At 39.3% G+C, this 15,951-nt stretch overlaps 1 protein-coding gene across 3 annotated transcripts in view; it reads right to left on the reverse strand.

The window, feature by feature from the left end:
- Window positions 1-15,951, reverse strand: part of GNPAT (glyceronephosphate O-acyltransferase) — a 22,976-nt gene continuing 7,025 nt past the window's right edge. Inside the window, exons 3-16 of one of the 3 annotated variants that reach the window (XM_072856302.1) lie at window positions 15,716-15,892; window positions 14,697-14,826; window positions 11,976-12,094; window positions 11,452-11,527; window positions 10,703-10,854; window positions 10,478-10,608; window positions 9,570-9,793; window positions 6,823-7,068; window positions 6,025-6,104; window positions 3,467-3,607; window positions 2,442-2,541; window positions 2,253-2,346; window positions 960-1,021; window positions 1-654 (exon numbers count right to left, since the gene is read on the reverse strand). In XM_072856302.1, coding sequence (XP_072712403.1) covers window positions 611-654; window positions 960-1,021; window positions 2,253-2,346; window positions 2,442-2,541; window positions 3,467-3,607; window positions 6,025-6,104; window positions 6,823-7,068; window positions 9,570-9,793; window positions 10,478-10,608; window positions 10,703-10,854; window positions 11,452-11,527; window positions 11,976-12,094; window positions 14,697-14,826; window positions 15,716-15,892 — 1,776 coding nt within the window. In that variant the 3' untranslated portion in view covers window positions 1-610. Of the gene's footprint in view, window positions 655-959; window positions 1,022-2,252; window positions 2,347-2,441; window positions 2,542-3,466; window positions 3,608-6,024; window positions 6,105-6,822; window positions 7,069-9,569; window positions 9,794-10,477; window positions 10,609-10,702; window positions 10,855-11,451; window positions 11,528-11,975; window positions 12,104-14,696; window positions 14,827-15,715; window positions 15,893-15,951 lie in introns of all 3 variants that reach the window. The other 2 variants (XM_072856300.1, XM_072856301.1) reach the window with 2 other exon arrangements.

Below are 15,951 nucleotides of genomic sequence, written 5' to 3' on the forward strand. Positions count from 1 at the left end.
CGACGCTGCTTTAATTCCATTTTTAAATATAACATTCACGAAGTAATTAAAATAATGCCAAGTCGCCTAAAAAAACCACAACAAAACAAAACCCAACACAATTAGCATTTCTGGTTATTGCCCAAGATTTGGTTTGTGCTCTTCATTCATAAGGGCCTCATCTCACATTTAGACAGCCAGCAACGTATTTCTCTAAATATTAATTTTAATAGCAAGTCTTTTAATTCCCTGTTACATTTTTACATCCATGAAATATTTGAAAGCAATCACATTCCCTGTTACAAGTCTAGAAAAATGTATTTAAGTAGCCATTACTGTGCACGTCTCTTTAAATATTTATCAAAAAAAAAAAAGACAATGTTTAATCTGTTTTTAAAAAAAAACCAAAACACAGTGAGGATACAAATACAACTCTAATCCTCGGCGGCAACAGTTTCCAAGTGGTAATGGAGAGCTGCCCGGCTGAAGAACACCTCTCCCCCTCCCAGGCTCGCAGGCTGGCCAGGCAAGAGGGGAACCTCGCCTGCGCCCGTCCCTGCTCCCTGCTCCGGCTGGGTGGTGGCCGGTGTTCTCAGCAGGCGCTTACGTCCAGCACAGCATCAGGAACCGCTCAGAGTCGTGCAGCCACAGGTTTCTGTACAGGTATCCTAGCGTCTAACGAAAAAAAAAAAAAAGTAAACACTTGTCATCCAAATGGTGTAAATACCACTCCATTAAACTACTTGTTGCTTTATTTTCCTTGGTCATTGGGTTGCACGGTATTTCAAATAAAGAAGGGAGATTCAAAGCTGCAGTCAATGACACTAGAAAAAGTATTGTAAAAAATATATAATTAGGATTTTTATGCAGATAAATCTAAGGAACTACTAGGGAAAAACCACTACATCTAATGTATGTGCATTGTCCAAAGTAATTTAGAACTTGAGAAGCTCTCTTCAAACTAATTAGATAACACTTACCAAACATGTCCAGGATTTTATTAACAGCCTCTTGATTTACATTGTAAGTGAATCCATTTGACCTACAGTTAAAAGAAAAAAACCTGTTTCTTCAGTGAATATTTCTTAATTCCAGTCATTTCTATACAAATAATCTGGGCTAAACATTTTCATCATTACAGCATATTTTTCATCCTACCAGCATACATATTAATTTTAAGGACATGGCAGACTTCTAAGCAGATTGTACTCAAGGATAGTTATGGTTTCTTTATCCTTCCTCTTGTTCACAGTCCCCATGTCTCTCTCTTCCCTTGATCTTTATTAGGGACAACTGCAGGAAGAGAACATTTGTTTGTTTTCAGTCATATCATTTTCAAGACCATCTCTGAAACTGAAGCAAATCTTCAGCTGATGTCAAATTCTGTTGCACTCAATTGATTTATTCCTTTTACTTAAAAGGGGAATTTATCTATAGACATCTGTTTAGCACAGTGACATGGCAGGGGACGTAACAACAACAGTACTTTGTGCACTTTCCAAGAGCACTACAAACCTTAACCAATTCATTTCCTGAACAAAGGCATAAAATAGCTCAGGGCCATCAGCTGCCAACTACGGCCTCTGAAACACTCAAGACAATGTGGGGACTTGTTGTATCAGGGACTTCCATGGTTATACTTTTAAATACAGTAAGAAGCACCACAACACAACTTAATTTGATAACAGGAAATGCATGTCACCGTATTTTTGTATAACAATAGCTGTTTTTTAATCTTAGGCCTATAAACTATGAGCTGTGTTAAAACACTTTAATGACTAAGCTTTCAGTTAAACTAAAATGACATCTCAAACTAAAGCTTTGAGATGTCAGTGCTGAAACCCCCCCAAAATTAGTAGTATTCCTGATTATTGCTTACATTGCCTGATGAGGCTTACTGTAACACACAGAGTAACTCTTCTATTAAAAATAAGCAGGACTGTTCTCTTTACTTATCAAAGCCTTGGGAGAAACTTTGAAAACTAAAAGGTTAAGGGAGTCAGAAGAAGCCCACTAGTGAGTTAATGAATTTTGTTGCTGGGTCCCACAGGAGTGTTTTCACTATGAGGGGGTGCCATTCTGCTTCTACAACGTGTACAGAAAGGAACTACCTGGGTCTTCACCATGACGCAGGTAAATCCAATAAACCTTCAGCTGACTGGTGCTCAGGCAGTCAGGGTTCCGCTGTTCTGCTTCATACTAATAGCTCAGTCATTAGAATTGCCAGTGAGACCACACACTGACTTCTATACACCAAAAAGCCAGTTACTTACGTTTTCTTCTTCTTCACTGCACCTAGTTGCACAAGAGCTGCTAAGGCATTTTTCTGCATGTCAGAAGACAGCGCTTCATAACACTGCGTATTCCCTACAGAGAAAGCAGAAATACAATGAAAAAAGTTTTATCACTGTCCATTAACAGGTTACACTTGTAAAATCATATTGGATAACAGCTGTACACACCCTTCTCAAGAAGCTGAAAAACAAAGTTGCGGACTCCAGGTATAAACTGCTTCTCGGTAAAGGCTTCTTTTGTTTCCTTTGAGAGGTATCTGAAAATTAACTAACATTTAAAAAAAAAATTAGCACTTCTTTCCTTTTGATTGTCAGCTTGTTATAAATTACAAACAGACGTGTCCTCATAAGTAAGTAATACTGTTACACTTTGAAAAGTGTAGGAGAGGAACTCAAAAGGTATCATTACATAGAGCATCTGAAATTTTTATTACTGTTTAACAAGCATGAGAATCCTAATATTAAGATAAGATTCAGTATTACTATAATAGTTACCTTAGACATTAATTTAACATTCCTGTTCTCACAATCAAAAACGGTATAAGTTTTGTAAAGCAATATCTGTTTTACAAATGGACAAAAACTGGGCAAATCAGTACAGTTCAGCCCAAGTCATATACCAGCTCATTAACGGATTCCACTAGGTTCAAACATCTACAGTCCCACCAATCTTATGCTGACATACCTGAGATTTTAGCCTCCTGGTTTTGTATACATTGCTTATTACAGGAATGTGTTTAGTCTTATTAAAACCTTGGAAAACCAAAAGAATTTAAAGACATAGGGATGGAATTAATGACTCCCCCAAAAAGCTACCAGATACAAGATGCAAACTCATTTCTGCACCTGGCACGACAGCCCTCATAAAATGAGTTAAGCAAGAGCTCTTCGTAAGAAAGAGCAATGAACCTGGTAGCAGCACGCTCCCCGTGAAGCTTATAAACCCACAACGGACCATCACATTACAAGGTAGTTACTGCTTTAGTCAATTGGAAAAGTCTGAGCCAAAAGCTGAAATCAGGATCCTGGGGAGGGTCTGTGGGTGATGTTTAAAGATATTTATTACTCCTGTTTCTCAACTCTGGCACTCCCCAGCCATGAAAACAGTCACTATACTGCAGAAGTATCATAGCTCTCCTAGTTTCCCTATAAAACACAGGAGAAAAAAGATAATTTTCTGAAGAACAACATACCTGATAACCTTCCACAAAAGGTCTGAACATAGCTGACAAGAAAGACACTATAACACTTCCTTTGTCGGTAGGGTAGATTTCCTGTTGACTTGTTTGAATGGCATCGCATTTTGTGAGTAGAAAACATCCTTCCTCAAAATCCTGGGAGACAGAAGCATAATTGAAATTTTAACACCTACAGTAAGTGCAGCTACCTTCCCCCACACAAACAACAACAAAAGCCACACAACAGGACACCACTTCCATTTCTGAACTCAGTTCTCAAGAGACCTGAACCAAAATTTTCCTATATACTAGAAACACCCTTATAAAAAGGCAGTGGGAACGTGTTCTTAAACACAGCAGTATCTCGATGCACAAGAGGCCTAGGAGCAAAGAAAGCAACTGTGGCTGCTATTGTAACAGCCAGCCTGAGCTCCCTCAGCATTTTGTCAGAATAGGGTCAGGTTGTCTGGTTTAGGGTTTTTTCTGTGGGTGTTTTTGATTTATTTATTTATTTTTAAAGTCAGGGTTTGCCTTTATCTCATGTCCACTGTTTGCGATAAATGCTAACATAGTTCACTGCCCTCTACAAAAGAGACAACACAATGGCCAAAAGTTACAAATTACGGAAATGTCAATGACAAAACCATTCTACTGCCAATACCGGCGGTAAGGGTGAGGGGACACAGGACACACACAGAACACGAGGGGATGGGACACAGACATAACAGACACATGGATGACTGGAGGGGTGGGGTGCTAAGAGATCCCTTAACATTATAGCAACTCTTTCATTTGAATCCACTAAAGTCAGTTATAGCCAGTCACCTTCCTGTTCCCTGCTTGGTTTTGGTACTTAAAAGAAAGGCCCAATTCTCCTCTATATAAAAATCTAGGAGATTTTAATATAGTCGCAAGTCTTGAATATTCTTATGAAAATTATACTTACCTCTTTTTTTAATGCAGGGAAGATCAGAAATATCACCTTCAGATATTTGGCCTTAGCACTGATAACAAGCACATTTAATCAGTTTTAAATCCAAATAAAAACTAGACGTGGACTTACCAGTTTATATCGGGTATGACACTGAACCATTTTTTTACTAATAAACTTGTGCTCACCTGCATTTCAAGCCGGCTGGACTAGAGCCAGCTCCGACCCAGCAGGATGTGTACAAACTGACACAGCAAGTCCTGCAGAGAGCAAAATGCTGCCTGCAGTTTTCACAGCTTGCCTGTGTCCAGCTGTGTTAGGAGAGCACACAGACATACCGAGCCCTGTAATAAGGCAGTATGCAGGAACAATACTGGCTTTGTCTGAGTAATGGTTGTATGGGTGAGGGGGTGAAACGAGGGGAAACTCTTTTCAAGCAAATAGGATGCAACTAAAGCTCCCATAAGACTCTACGAGGGACACTGTTATGCCATTAGGAAAGTTCTCACTTCAAAAACCTTCACGGGCTGCATCACTTCAACTCTGTAGAAGACTTTGGCTGCAGAAATTTAAATCAGGCTTTACTATAAGCACATCCCTCATAGTGCTCGCAATGTACTACCTGAATCTACATGAGATAAATGCCAGTAATAAAAAGCTAAAAGGGCTCGACCATGAACCATCAAAATATTAAAATAAGTTTACTAATGCACAGGAACATCGAAACCTTCAGAGTTCAAGGCATAAGAGGAACATTAGCCATTGTATAAACACTACAGAGTAGATACCGCCATGCTGTGCAGTCAAGGAGAGGTGAGTACAGAGGCGTACTTTAACAGATGAGGCACTGGGTGTTGGCACAGTCCTCTGGTAGCCCTGCCGTCACAGACCACACACATGGAGCTACACAAAACAACTGATCATAGCTGCACTAGAAGGAGTATAATCAACCAGAGGACAATAGGTACTTAAATTTAGAATTGCATACTCTATTTGTCAAAGATAACAAGGGCATACAATGGTTGATCATTAATTGGTATAATACCTGTAGTTTAACCTTCTGAAAGAGCAGCACTGCCCCTCTGCTACACAGTCTGCAAGAGCTTTTAGGAAGAATTATCCTGATGTACGCTCAATGAGAATTCCTGTTTTGTTTCTGTGCTGACAGAACATACCCACTGTGTGACAGAATTCAATTAAATCTACATTAACACTTTTTTCTTCAGAGCCTAAGGTCTCTTTCATAACTGCAGAGCAAGAGGACAGTATTTACACTTCATTTAAAAGACTGCTTTACATATATTTTTATATCTGTGCTGGAAGACTGGTAGCTTTATGCAAAAAAGCCAAACGTCTGCTACAGTTCATTTTAATAGTTCAGAATTAGGCAATTTCAGGATTTTTAGTTTTTTACTGGAAGGGGCGAAAAAAAGATTGCATATGCAACCTTGTGGATTCAGACAATGTTTTCCAACTAACCAAATGATCCCCTTTTAAGTTCTCCCTCCCACTTACAGATCAAGTTGATATCACTGTAGATGTTTATCACAAAGCACTTGTTCGGCAGAGCCCTGAAATCAGATGCTATTTTAGTTAGCTGCGTTACTGACTATCAGTATTTTTGTACAAAGGATGTTTTTACCTTCAGTGAAATGCCTGGAAAGAAGATGAACTCATCAGAAAAAACATCTCTCAAGAAGCTGAAGCAGCTATAGACCTCCTCTGAAAAAAATATTGTAAAGTACTGTTGTTTAAAAATGTAATTTAAAACATGCAAGTGAAAAGCCATTTACTCCTTATTTTAGAGAGCTCCTACTTCAAATAAAATTTGGACTTGACATTAAAAGCATACATACATATACAGTAGAAACCACCGCAACAGAACAGCAAGTACTCAAAGCATTTGATTCAATCGTTACCAAAAGGAACCAGCAGGGGGTTGTAGCTTCTGAGAACGTGCACTAAGTACCACATAATCAGATGCTGCACAAAACTGAAGCATGTATTCTGAAACGTTTCTTTAAGAGCCAAGTATTGGAAAACACTGAAATACTTCAGAAACAGTAGTGGGAAGAGAAGACAGACTGAGAACGGGCTGCACTGTATGTAAGTGTGAGCTGTGTGTAATTTGTAACCTAAAAAGCTGGTCTGCTGAACGCCAACAAAATAAGACACTTAGGAACGAGGATCAGCTCATCTTAACCCTGCCCTCTCAGCAGAATATACCTACTTTCAAAAGCATCAAAGGGTAAACAAACAAAAAAGGCAAGCAAAATACCCTTGTCCCCTCCCAACACATCCACCTTATGCCACGCGACCTTATCCAGAGTATAACGGTCTCAGATAGCACCCACTAGCAGTCACGGGAACCTCGTGCTCCTCTCACAGCTGAAAGCGCAAGGAGCAAAGCCGGTGGGCTCTCAGAGCTACCCAAACATACCTTTTCTGAAGCTGCGTGTCATCTGCAAGGCAACTGCCACCAGAGACGGACGCACAAACACGTTCAGCAGCTGGTTTCTGTAGGTGGCACACATGAGGATGGCCAGAGCATGCTTAAAGACGATTTCCCCTACGGCTCCATCTTCCACTCCTTTGTCATTCAGGATCACGTGGCCATCCACAAGGCGAGCAATGTTGGAGTGCAGGGCGAGGCCAGACATGACTGCTTTTTTGGCACACAGGTTATCTAGCAGGAAAATGCAACACTCAGGAAGGTGCAAAAGGGAATATAACTCTATTGAAACAGCCTAAAATGCACCAGTATTTCATTAAGTTTTATCACCGAAGACCAGTTATTACACCAAACATTCAGTTAGAGAGATGTTCTGAAATAATCCATACCAGGAATTGGCAGCCTAGACGTAGCGTGAGATGGAGAGCAACAAATTTCAGACATTTCTGTAATTAAAGCACTTTAAATTCTTCCACTTGCTAACAGTGACAAATACTTCCTTTGTCTCTGGAACAAGTATTCTGAGCCTCCAAATAAAAGAGGATAGATCTGTTTGATGGATACATTCATCAGTAAGGAAATAGAGACCACACTTTTGCTTAGGCATTTCTGACACTACAAGTTCTGAATCAGAGGTATCAGTCTTTATAATGTTTTTCCTCAACTCTCATATACAAGGAAGGCCTCATCCCAAATTAAGTTTAAAGAAATCCTAACGTAAGTATCGTTACATAATATACTTGCTCAAAGAGAAACTAGACTGTACTCAAATCCAAATCTCTTCTTGTTTTGTAAGATAATCCTTTTAAAATGCCTAAAGCAGGGAAGTGAGTGGCTTTGTTTTGTTTTTGTTTTTTTTTTTTTTTAAAACAACGACGTTCTTCGAAGGCAGGCATGAATTTCACAAACCTGTGGGCTTTGGTCAAGCTTTTTTGTCAGTGTGACACACCATGAACTTTATTCAGATAAAGAGCAGCATGTCAAGTCTTGAAAATACACTCACCTTTTTAGAATACCTTACACTTGAAACACTACCAAAACATTCCGTGCATCAAATGTGAGCTCTTTGGCAAGCAAGGAAAGAAGCAATAAAAACTTCTTACTGAACACTAAAATACACTTTACATGTTCAGAGCACCACAAGCATATCAAATCAATATAGCCCCTGACAGAAAAAAAAAAAAATCACGTTCTTTTCCCTTAACATAGATTTCATATAGAATCTCTTTGCATCTTATTTGCTCCTTCAGCCTACTTTGTTCCAGTTTTGCTAAAGCTCCCAAGTTTCTCAATGCAATAAGAAGCAGAAGTCTGAGCAAGTCATTTTGCAGTTCCTGTTTTTAATATAAAATTTCTAACAGCCAAGCAAATTCTGCCTGTAACAATCAACCAGCATGACAAAGACAGAAACAACTAGCTGTTTGGAGACAGAAGAATGGACAGGGTACATGTAGTTGCTGACTTTGTGATGTCACCAAACTAGCCTTCAAAATATATTTATTGTTTCAAATTATTGACAATCCAAAACAAAACAACAAACCTTATTTCTATGCAACTGATGCCTAGAGCAGGGCCAGCACACTCCAACAAAAGCTGCTCAGCTGTTGTAATTCCTCTGTTTCATTACCATGCCTATTTGCTATTCCCTGACTACATCGCAACTCTACTAAAGCAAAAGCTTATTCATTGTTGCTAAGAAAAAAAACAAAATAAATAAGCAAACCCAAATGTGTCTGTTTTTCAGTTTACTGTGCAGTAAGATTCGACATGATGTTTAAATATTGCCATGAAATTCTTCCTTTTACCAGTCTGGCAGGAGCAGACCTTGTCTGCATTTACTGCAGTGCAGATCTGTGAAAGGAGAAGTGGTTTTCTTCAGAAATGACAGAGTTCTGTTATAACTGTAGCCTGCTCCTATTTCTTTATTGCAGTACTGAGAGGGATCCTTTATTATACACGACTACAAAAGCAAAGATCCATGGTACATTATTTTTCTTTTCTAGCTTTACCACTTATGTCCTGAGGCTTTAAAATTAATTACCTGTATCACCTTGACTCACAGAGAGGAGTTTAAAACAATTGTTCAGAAAGTTTGGAAGGAGAATCAACCTTTCAGCAGCCAATATATACATATGCATTATATATATATATATATATATATTTAAAAAAAAGAGCGTGTGTGTGTGTGTATAAATATATAAATAAAACCACCAAAGGAGTCTTCTCCCCAAAAGTCATCACTGTTTCTGGGGGTAAAGTGAAATTTAAAAATAAATAGACAACTTATAGTTTTTATTTTCTCTCACCCATTTGTTTCCGCTAGTTCTTTGCCACAGTAACAACTTATACTATAGTCAGTATCAAGCAATAAACACAGCATTACACCATGTTAACTGCTGCAGATCAGGCAATTGCCTGTGACTTACATAAGGTTCAGAAAGATAGACACTAGGCTCTAATACAAGTACCTTATAATTTCCCCCTCATTCCACACTTCAGGATATACCAGTAAAGTATCTGTTCTGCTTCCACCTAACTGTTTTTAAAAGAATTATCTTCTACAGGCTAAGTCAAAACCTATCAGGTTTTAGCATAATTTTTAGCATATCCTAAAATCCATTTACAACTTGGAGGAAAACATTCTGTAAAATTGTCACCATACACTGCTTCCACAGAAATATAATTTATCTTTCATAAGCAACAAAAGGAACAGAAATAACACTTGCTCTGCATACCAGGCCATTCAATGAATCCTCCAAAAGTCTGTGTTAAGCCTTTAAGCCACAGGGTCTTTTCTATTAGAAGTTCAAAATCCATGGCTGGCAAGTTCTGGAGCAAGACAGCAGCAACTAGCACCCATGGGCTCAAAACCATGTTTTCTATTTGCAGGAGCTCCATTTTATAAGCTACGTCACTGACAAATTCTTGGATATCCTCAGATGGCTTTTGGGGAAGATGCCTGAAAAGAACAATGCAGTTCAAGGTAAAGAGCTCCAGAAACTGGAATATATATCACACCCTTCCTTATTTCTTCTGTATTACTCCCAGATCCATAACTACTTTATAGCACCTAATGTGTGGAGGGTGATTCTATCTATGTGCTATGTAGAACAGAAGTATAGAGCAAAACATCAGTAGCTTCACGATAGTGTTTGAAACACAGATCTCTATTGATGCTGTACACTTGCTATCTTCAAAAAAAAAAATCAAAAGCATTATGTTTTACATAACAAATTGCAAAAGCCACCCAATCCAGAGCTACAGCTCCCTGGCACATGATCACGTAACAGTTTGCAGTAATAAAGCAAGAAAGGGAGAGAAAGGCAGAATTTTAAAGTGGCAAAACAATCAAATTCTCAGAAAACAGAGCTTTGCCTGCCTCATGCACCATCATTAATTTTTAACATGGCATCTTCCCGACACAGTACAAAGCTATGCAAGTAACAACCTGTTTCAGGAACACCCAATCACAAGCACGATAAGCCTCCGCTCAGACAAAACAGGTTCAGCGGTCTAAATAGTCAGATGGAGGGGAGATGAGAGAAGTTGAAAACGAAGTACAAGAGAACAACTTAATTATTTTACATAGGTAAGGACTAAACAAATGCTTTTCCTGTGCATACACCATGGAAAGATGTGGTACCTGGGAACCAAATTGTATGGGCACCGATTGATTCTCCCAGATGCCAAGGTTCTAAGTGATACCGGCTGGCCAACGTAGATGTGTATGGTACCAAAACTGTCACTGAGGATTCTTCTGGCTTTTAACAACCCCTAAGAAAATGGGAAGAGCAAAACTCGAATTTTGGGTGCGTATACAGGGTGTGTATACATCCACCTACGTTCTGTTCTTAAGGAAATTACATACAGACGTAGATTCTTTGGGCTTTGGGACTCCTAGGAGTTCATATGCATAGAGAGATTCTTCTAATATCCTCTCATAGCTGATGCTGATGGGAACAAGGTACGTGTCAAAGACTTCACGTTTCAAAAATGGTTCCATCACAATGCTGAGAAGACCTGCAAATTGAAAAAAAAGAAAAAAGTGAATCAGCTGGCTTTTTTGAGGTGGGTAAAGCAACTGCATTTTAACTTTGAAAAAAGTATCTTCAAATTTTAGAAACTACTAATACATGTGCACTGTGCTTGTTCTCTCTTCAAGCAAGCAGAAGCACAAGACATTGCCCAGGCTTTAAAACAGAAGGTAAATGTAAGCAATGCATTTGGACAACTATTTGTGCTCTTTTCAGCAGCACTGCTCTGCATTCACACAGCATCTTCCTTCTAAAAAATTCCCCATTACTTTTACAGTTAGCTTACAATATTTCCCTGCTGATAAGGGCACGCCTATTTTCTAGAAAGAAAATGGGTAAGAGTCATGCAATTAAGTATACAACGGGGCACAGGGAGAGACAGCAGTACAATGCAAGAGACATGTATTGCCATTCTTTGTATGGCCTTGGAACTCTAACCATAGTGTTTTCCACTACTCTGACAGACCTCACCAATTTCCCACCACTTTAACATCCTTTCCTGTCTGAAGAACTTAACAAAGCACATAGCCACTAATGAAAATGCCAATAATCATAAAAAGTTCCAAGTTTTCAACAAACCTACCAAATTTTGGAGTCAGAGTCTTGGCGGTGCGGCTTCTAGTCCCTTCAAGAAAAAATTCAATTGGGGCATAGCCACTCTTCAAAAGTAAAACAAAAAAAAGCTGGTCAGAAAAATAAAAAACATTTCTACTTTACTGCCCACAAATAGTTTTAAGTACTTAAAATGTAAGGGTTTTTTAACAGAAGCCATGCACATCTAACTTCAGTCATCTCAGCCTATATTCATCCATTGTACTTGCCACACCATGTAGTTAAATTAATAAAAATATTGTGTCTGTCATGAGATATGGGCACATGATCCAAAGCAACTGATGAGCAGCAATTTGTTTACCAGCTACTGCTGAACTATAATAACAGAGTGCATGCATGCTCTTCACCTACAGCAATTCTGAGGTAAAACGCATTTAATCAGATCACAGTGAAGACTTTCAATCCTGTAGTTATAACATCATGCATATTTCACATGAATCATTCCAACAGAGTATTTCTTAAGCATACGTTTTGAGAGTTCAGTAATTTATTTACCCTTAACATTGTTTTTACATATTCAGCAAACACTGCCCAGTAGAGTCTGTTCCCACCGAAGGAACGTCGCATAAAAAAGGCACCTGCCCTTCGTAGCAGCTCACCAACTATTTTCATTCCTAAGAAATCTGAAAAACAGTCAAACAAAAACCAAAACCACACACACAAAACTTACTGATTAATATCAGCCAGCAGAATCAACGACTTTCTCTAATACACTGATTCAATCACCAGAATAAAGAAGATCTCTTTCAAGGAACCTGTTGTTGCAAATACCTTTATTTGCTTTCAGATTGTCCAGCAAGACTTACGTAGACATGAATGGCATATTATAATATGCTTTCAATTTTTTTTTTTGTAAGCAGCATTCACTTAGACCAATTTATTTTCGTAATTTAGATGGCCAGATTTCAACCATAATAAAGACTAAATTTTTGAGGTACATTGTCTCACTCATCTTCAGAAAGATCAGTTACCACTGAACGTATCCTAGAAGACACAGAAATTAACTGACCAATTACATTATATTATACCATTTATGATGCTGACTTATAGCTTTGGGAGGTGTACACCAAACCAACTAAAATTTTTTATAGTTTTCTAGTTTTAAGCAATGACGGTCAACGCTTAACTTGTCAAAACCAGGAAATACTTAATGTTAACAAATTTCTTAGGGAAGCATTTAAAATGAGTCTACACAGCAGCTGGCCATGCACCGCTTCAACCTCTTTGCCACCTCAATCCATGAAACACTTGAGAACAGATATTCACTCAGTAAAATAAATTCGTATTTCCAGCTGCAACACTGACAATGACTGCCTTGAAGATGTCATATGTCACACACATATATATAAGAGATAGATATATAGACAGATATATATCTAAGAAAAAACAGATAAAAGGAAATTGGCTACAGGACCCTGGGAAGCAATAGCAGCTGTCAGGGAGTCCCATGTGCAGAGGTCCATCTTTTTCCCTTACTCTCCTACTACCCTCCCTCTCTCACCACAACACAGACTCTATCCCCTCCCTTACTTCCACCCTCCTGCCGCATACTCAACCTCCTGACCAGGATGCTGTCTGCATGCCCAACGCCTCTCCCCACCACACACTGCCACCCCACAAACTGGGACTGAAACACACCCTTTCACGTACCTCAAGCCCACACCACCTCACCAGCTCTGTGCCTCTAATCTGACTTGCTCCCAAGACCTGAAACAGAAACACGATCCCAGCACCAGGGAGATTCCTGTATGAGCATGTACTCTGGTGTTACTGGCAACTGTTTACCTTCCTGTAGCTAATCCCCGTAGATCTATCCGTATGCTACTTGAAGCCAAGCGATAACTAAAAAAGCAGAGGCACTTACCACCTATAACAGGACAGCATCTCTCCCCTCAGCACAAGTACCACTTTGAGAGTGAGTTTGTAAACCGCATCTTGTGAACCTCTAACACAATATGCAGTAAATACAACTACAACCATAGAGAACTGTGTTTTCTCCAGAGGAATTTAAAATAATACACACATGCAGCAGTATAATCAAGCTGCAAGCCCATAATTCTGAAGAACTTTGACTCCAAAACACTTAAAAATGTTAATTAATTAAAAAAATCCCTCTAACCTAAATGAATAGTATCTTAAAATACTGTTTTGAGGTCCAAAACACAAAAAGGCTCTAATCCAAAAGTCAGCAAAGGATTACACCGATACCTGTGACAGCATGGGAGCAGATTGTGAACAATACATGACAGGGAAGCAGCTGCAACACCTTGATCAAGGCAGCTATGAGACATCAACTTCTGAATTCACCAGAATCTAACCTGCATCACCCAGAGGCAAGATCCCACTAACTCAAAGACCAGCAGAATCTCATCTTCCCTAGCAAGCATATTCTCCCAGCTTCTGCTGATTTTCTACTGTCTTCCTAACCTCTTGACTAGAAAAGTAGACTACAGTAGAGTAGTAGGTTCCCAGATCTTTGCTAGCTTGCCTGTGCACATTACAGCACTGCACCAGACCTGAGGCTGTTGTCTGCCTGCTTAGAAGACCTGGTTGATATCCAAGACTTCCAAGATCAGGTTTCTCAGTTAAATGCTGCCAGAGTCCGGATTTTCAAAAAGCACACTAACTCAGAAGATATTTAGTGTTCAAGTCTTCAGTAATTGTTTCCCGCAAGTATACTGGCTTCATCTGCTTTAGAATTAAGTATGAACTCTGATGTGAAATTTCATTTCCCAGCCAGCTCTGTTCTCAGCACTTCACATAACAGAGTTCTGCCAACGCTTCAAGGGAATCAGTTGCATCAGCAACAAGCACGAGGTGGCTGGCACTTCATATCTGGCTACTATGACTGCACTTAAAACTGTATAAAGTATCACAAAAGGTTCTGCATACACAGTAGCTCTTTAGCAAGTTTTCACCTGTTCCCAGACAAAAAACCAAACAATATAGAAGTCTTCTTCACAACACCTATCTTTGCCTCAGCCTTGGGTCTACAGATGGGGTACTTCTGGGTGAACTTGCTATGAAAAAATTCACCTTTGATTGGACTCAGCACTGATAAGAAGCTTTCAGATACTGTAAGCACCTCACCCAAGGAGGTTTTAGCAAGACATATTTGGAACAGAAGTTAAACACAACTACTTATAGTAGCAGCTACAAGACCCTTTGCTACCGATTCTCTGAATCCTGAAAACATTGTTAAAAGAACATACTTGCCTATTCCTGCAGCAATGACAGGCAAAGCCAAGTCATATGTATATAGCAAATAAGACAGCATCAAAAAGTCTACATAGCTTCGGTGACTGGGCAGCAGTACAACTGGATGCTCCTGAATGGCGTGTTGCAACTAAAAAAAAAAAAACAACATGCAACTAAAAAAAAAACAACAACGAAACAGCACAAACAATATTGTTCCAGTATTTACAAACTGACTGTTGAAATTTGCAAATACAGACCTTCACAGGGCTTAAGACACATAGAAGCTGATTTGTTTGAGCGTGGTTTCTCTGTCCACATACTCTATACCTTTTTCAGCATGGAACCATAGGAAATTTGGAGCAGCAGTTTCCAGGCTAGCAACCTGTGGTTCATAAGCATCACAGGACTCAAAAGCCAGGGCCATCTCATTATGTGATAGTCTAATTCAAATCCCTTTTGATGGGGACAGGAAACCCAATAGGGGCTCTAAGGGCTGACATTGCTGTCTTCTAGGGAATGCACTGCACCCTCCAGAACAGCGGCATCCTGCAATGAAACGGGTACAACAGCTCCCCAGGGAACTGGGGCAAGCTTAAAGCATCTCCTGCCTCAGAGCTGCACAATGTTTCACCACTTTTAGCTGTATGAAGCTTTTGCAGAACAGCCAACCCACTCAGCCACATAACATTAGGTTTTCACCCCCAATTCAGCTAAATGCATTATTAAATTTATAATATCAGATAGAAAAACTCTCTCAGTGGCTGATCTAACAGAATCACTGACACATGACTGCAAGTATTCCTTACCATAGGAAGCATTTGGAAGATGTACAAAAAGTCCTGCTGACAGTTTGCCTCTAAAATACTTATACATCATCTGTCTTTCCCCCCTCACTTAAGAAATGCAGTAATAAACACAAATGCAGCCTTTTTTTTCCAAAGGTTATTTTTCATATTTGTTACTTGGAGCGAAGGTTAGAGTCTTTGTCCAAGTGACTGGTATGAAAATAGTATAACTTCCGCCCCCCCAGTACTTACTCTCTGCATTCCTTCTTCATTCACACAAACTCTTTGGAAAAGCCGTTTAAATATTTTGCTCAGAGCAAAGGCAAAAAATCTCACAGCTCCTAATTGCATACTGTGGCCCATCTCATCCAGGATTTCCGTGGCTTCTTCTTGAATAATATCAGGTGATTCTCCCATCTCTTTCGCTAACTAAGGAGAAACAAAACAAGCAAAATAGCAGTCAGATGTTGTTCCCTTCTCCTTGCCCA

This window comes from Ciconia boyciana, chromosome 3, assembly GCF_034638445.1.
Source record: "Ciconia boyciana chromosome 3, ASM3463844v1, whole genome shotgun sequence".
Lineage (NCBI taxonomy): Eukaryota > Metazoa > Chordata > Aves > Ciconiiformes > Ciconiidae > Ciconia > Ciconia boyciana.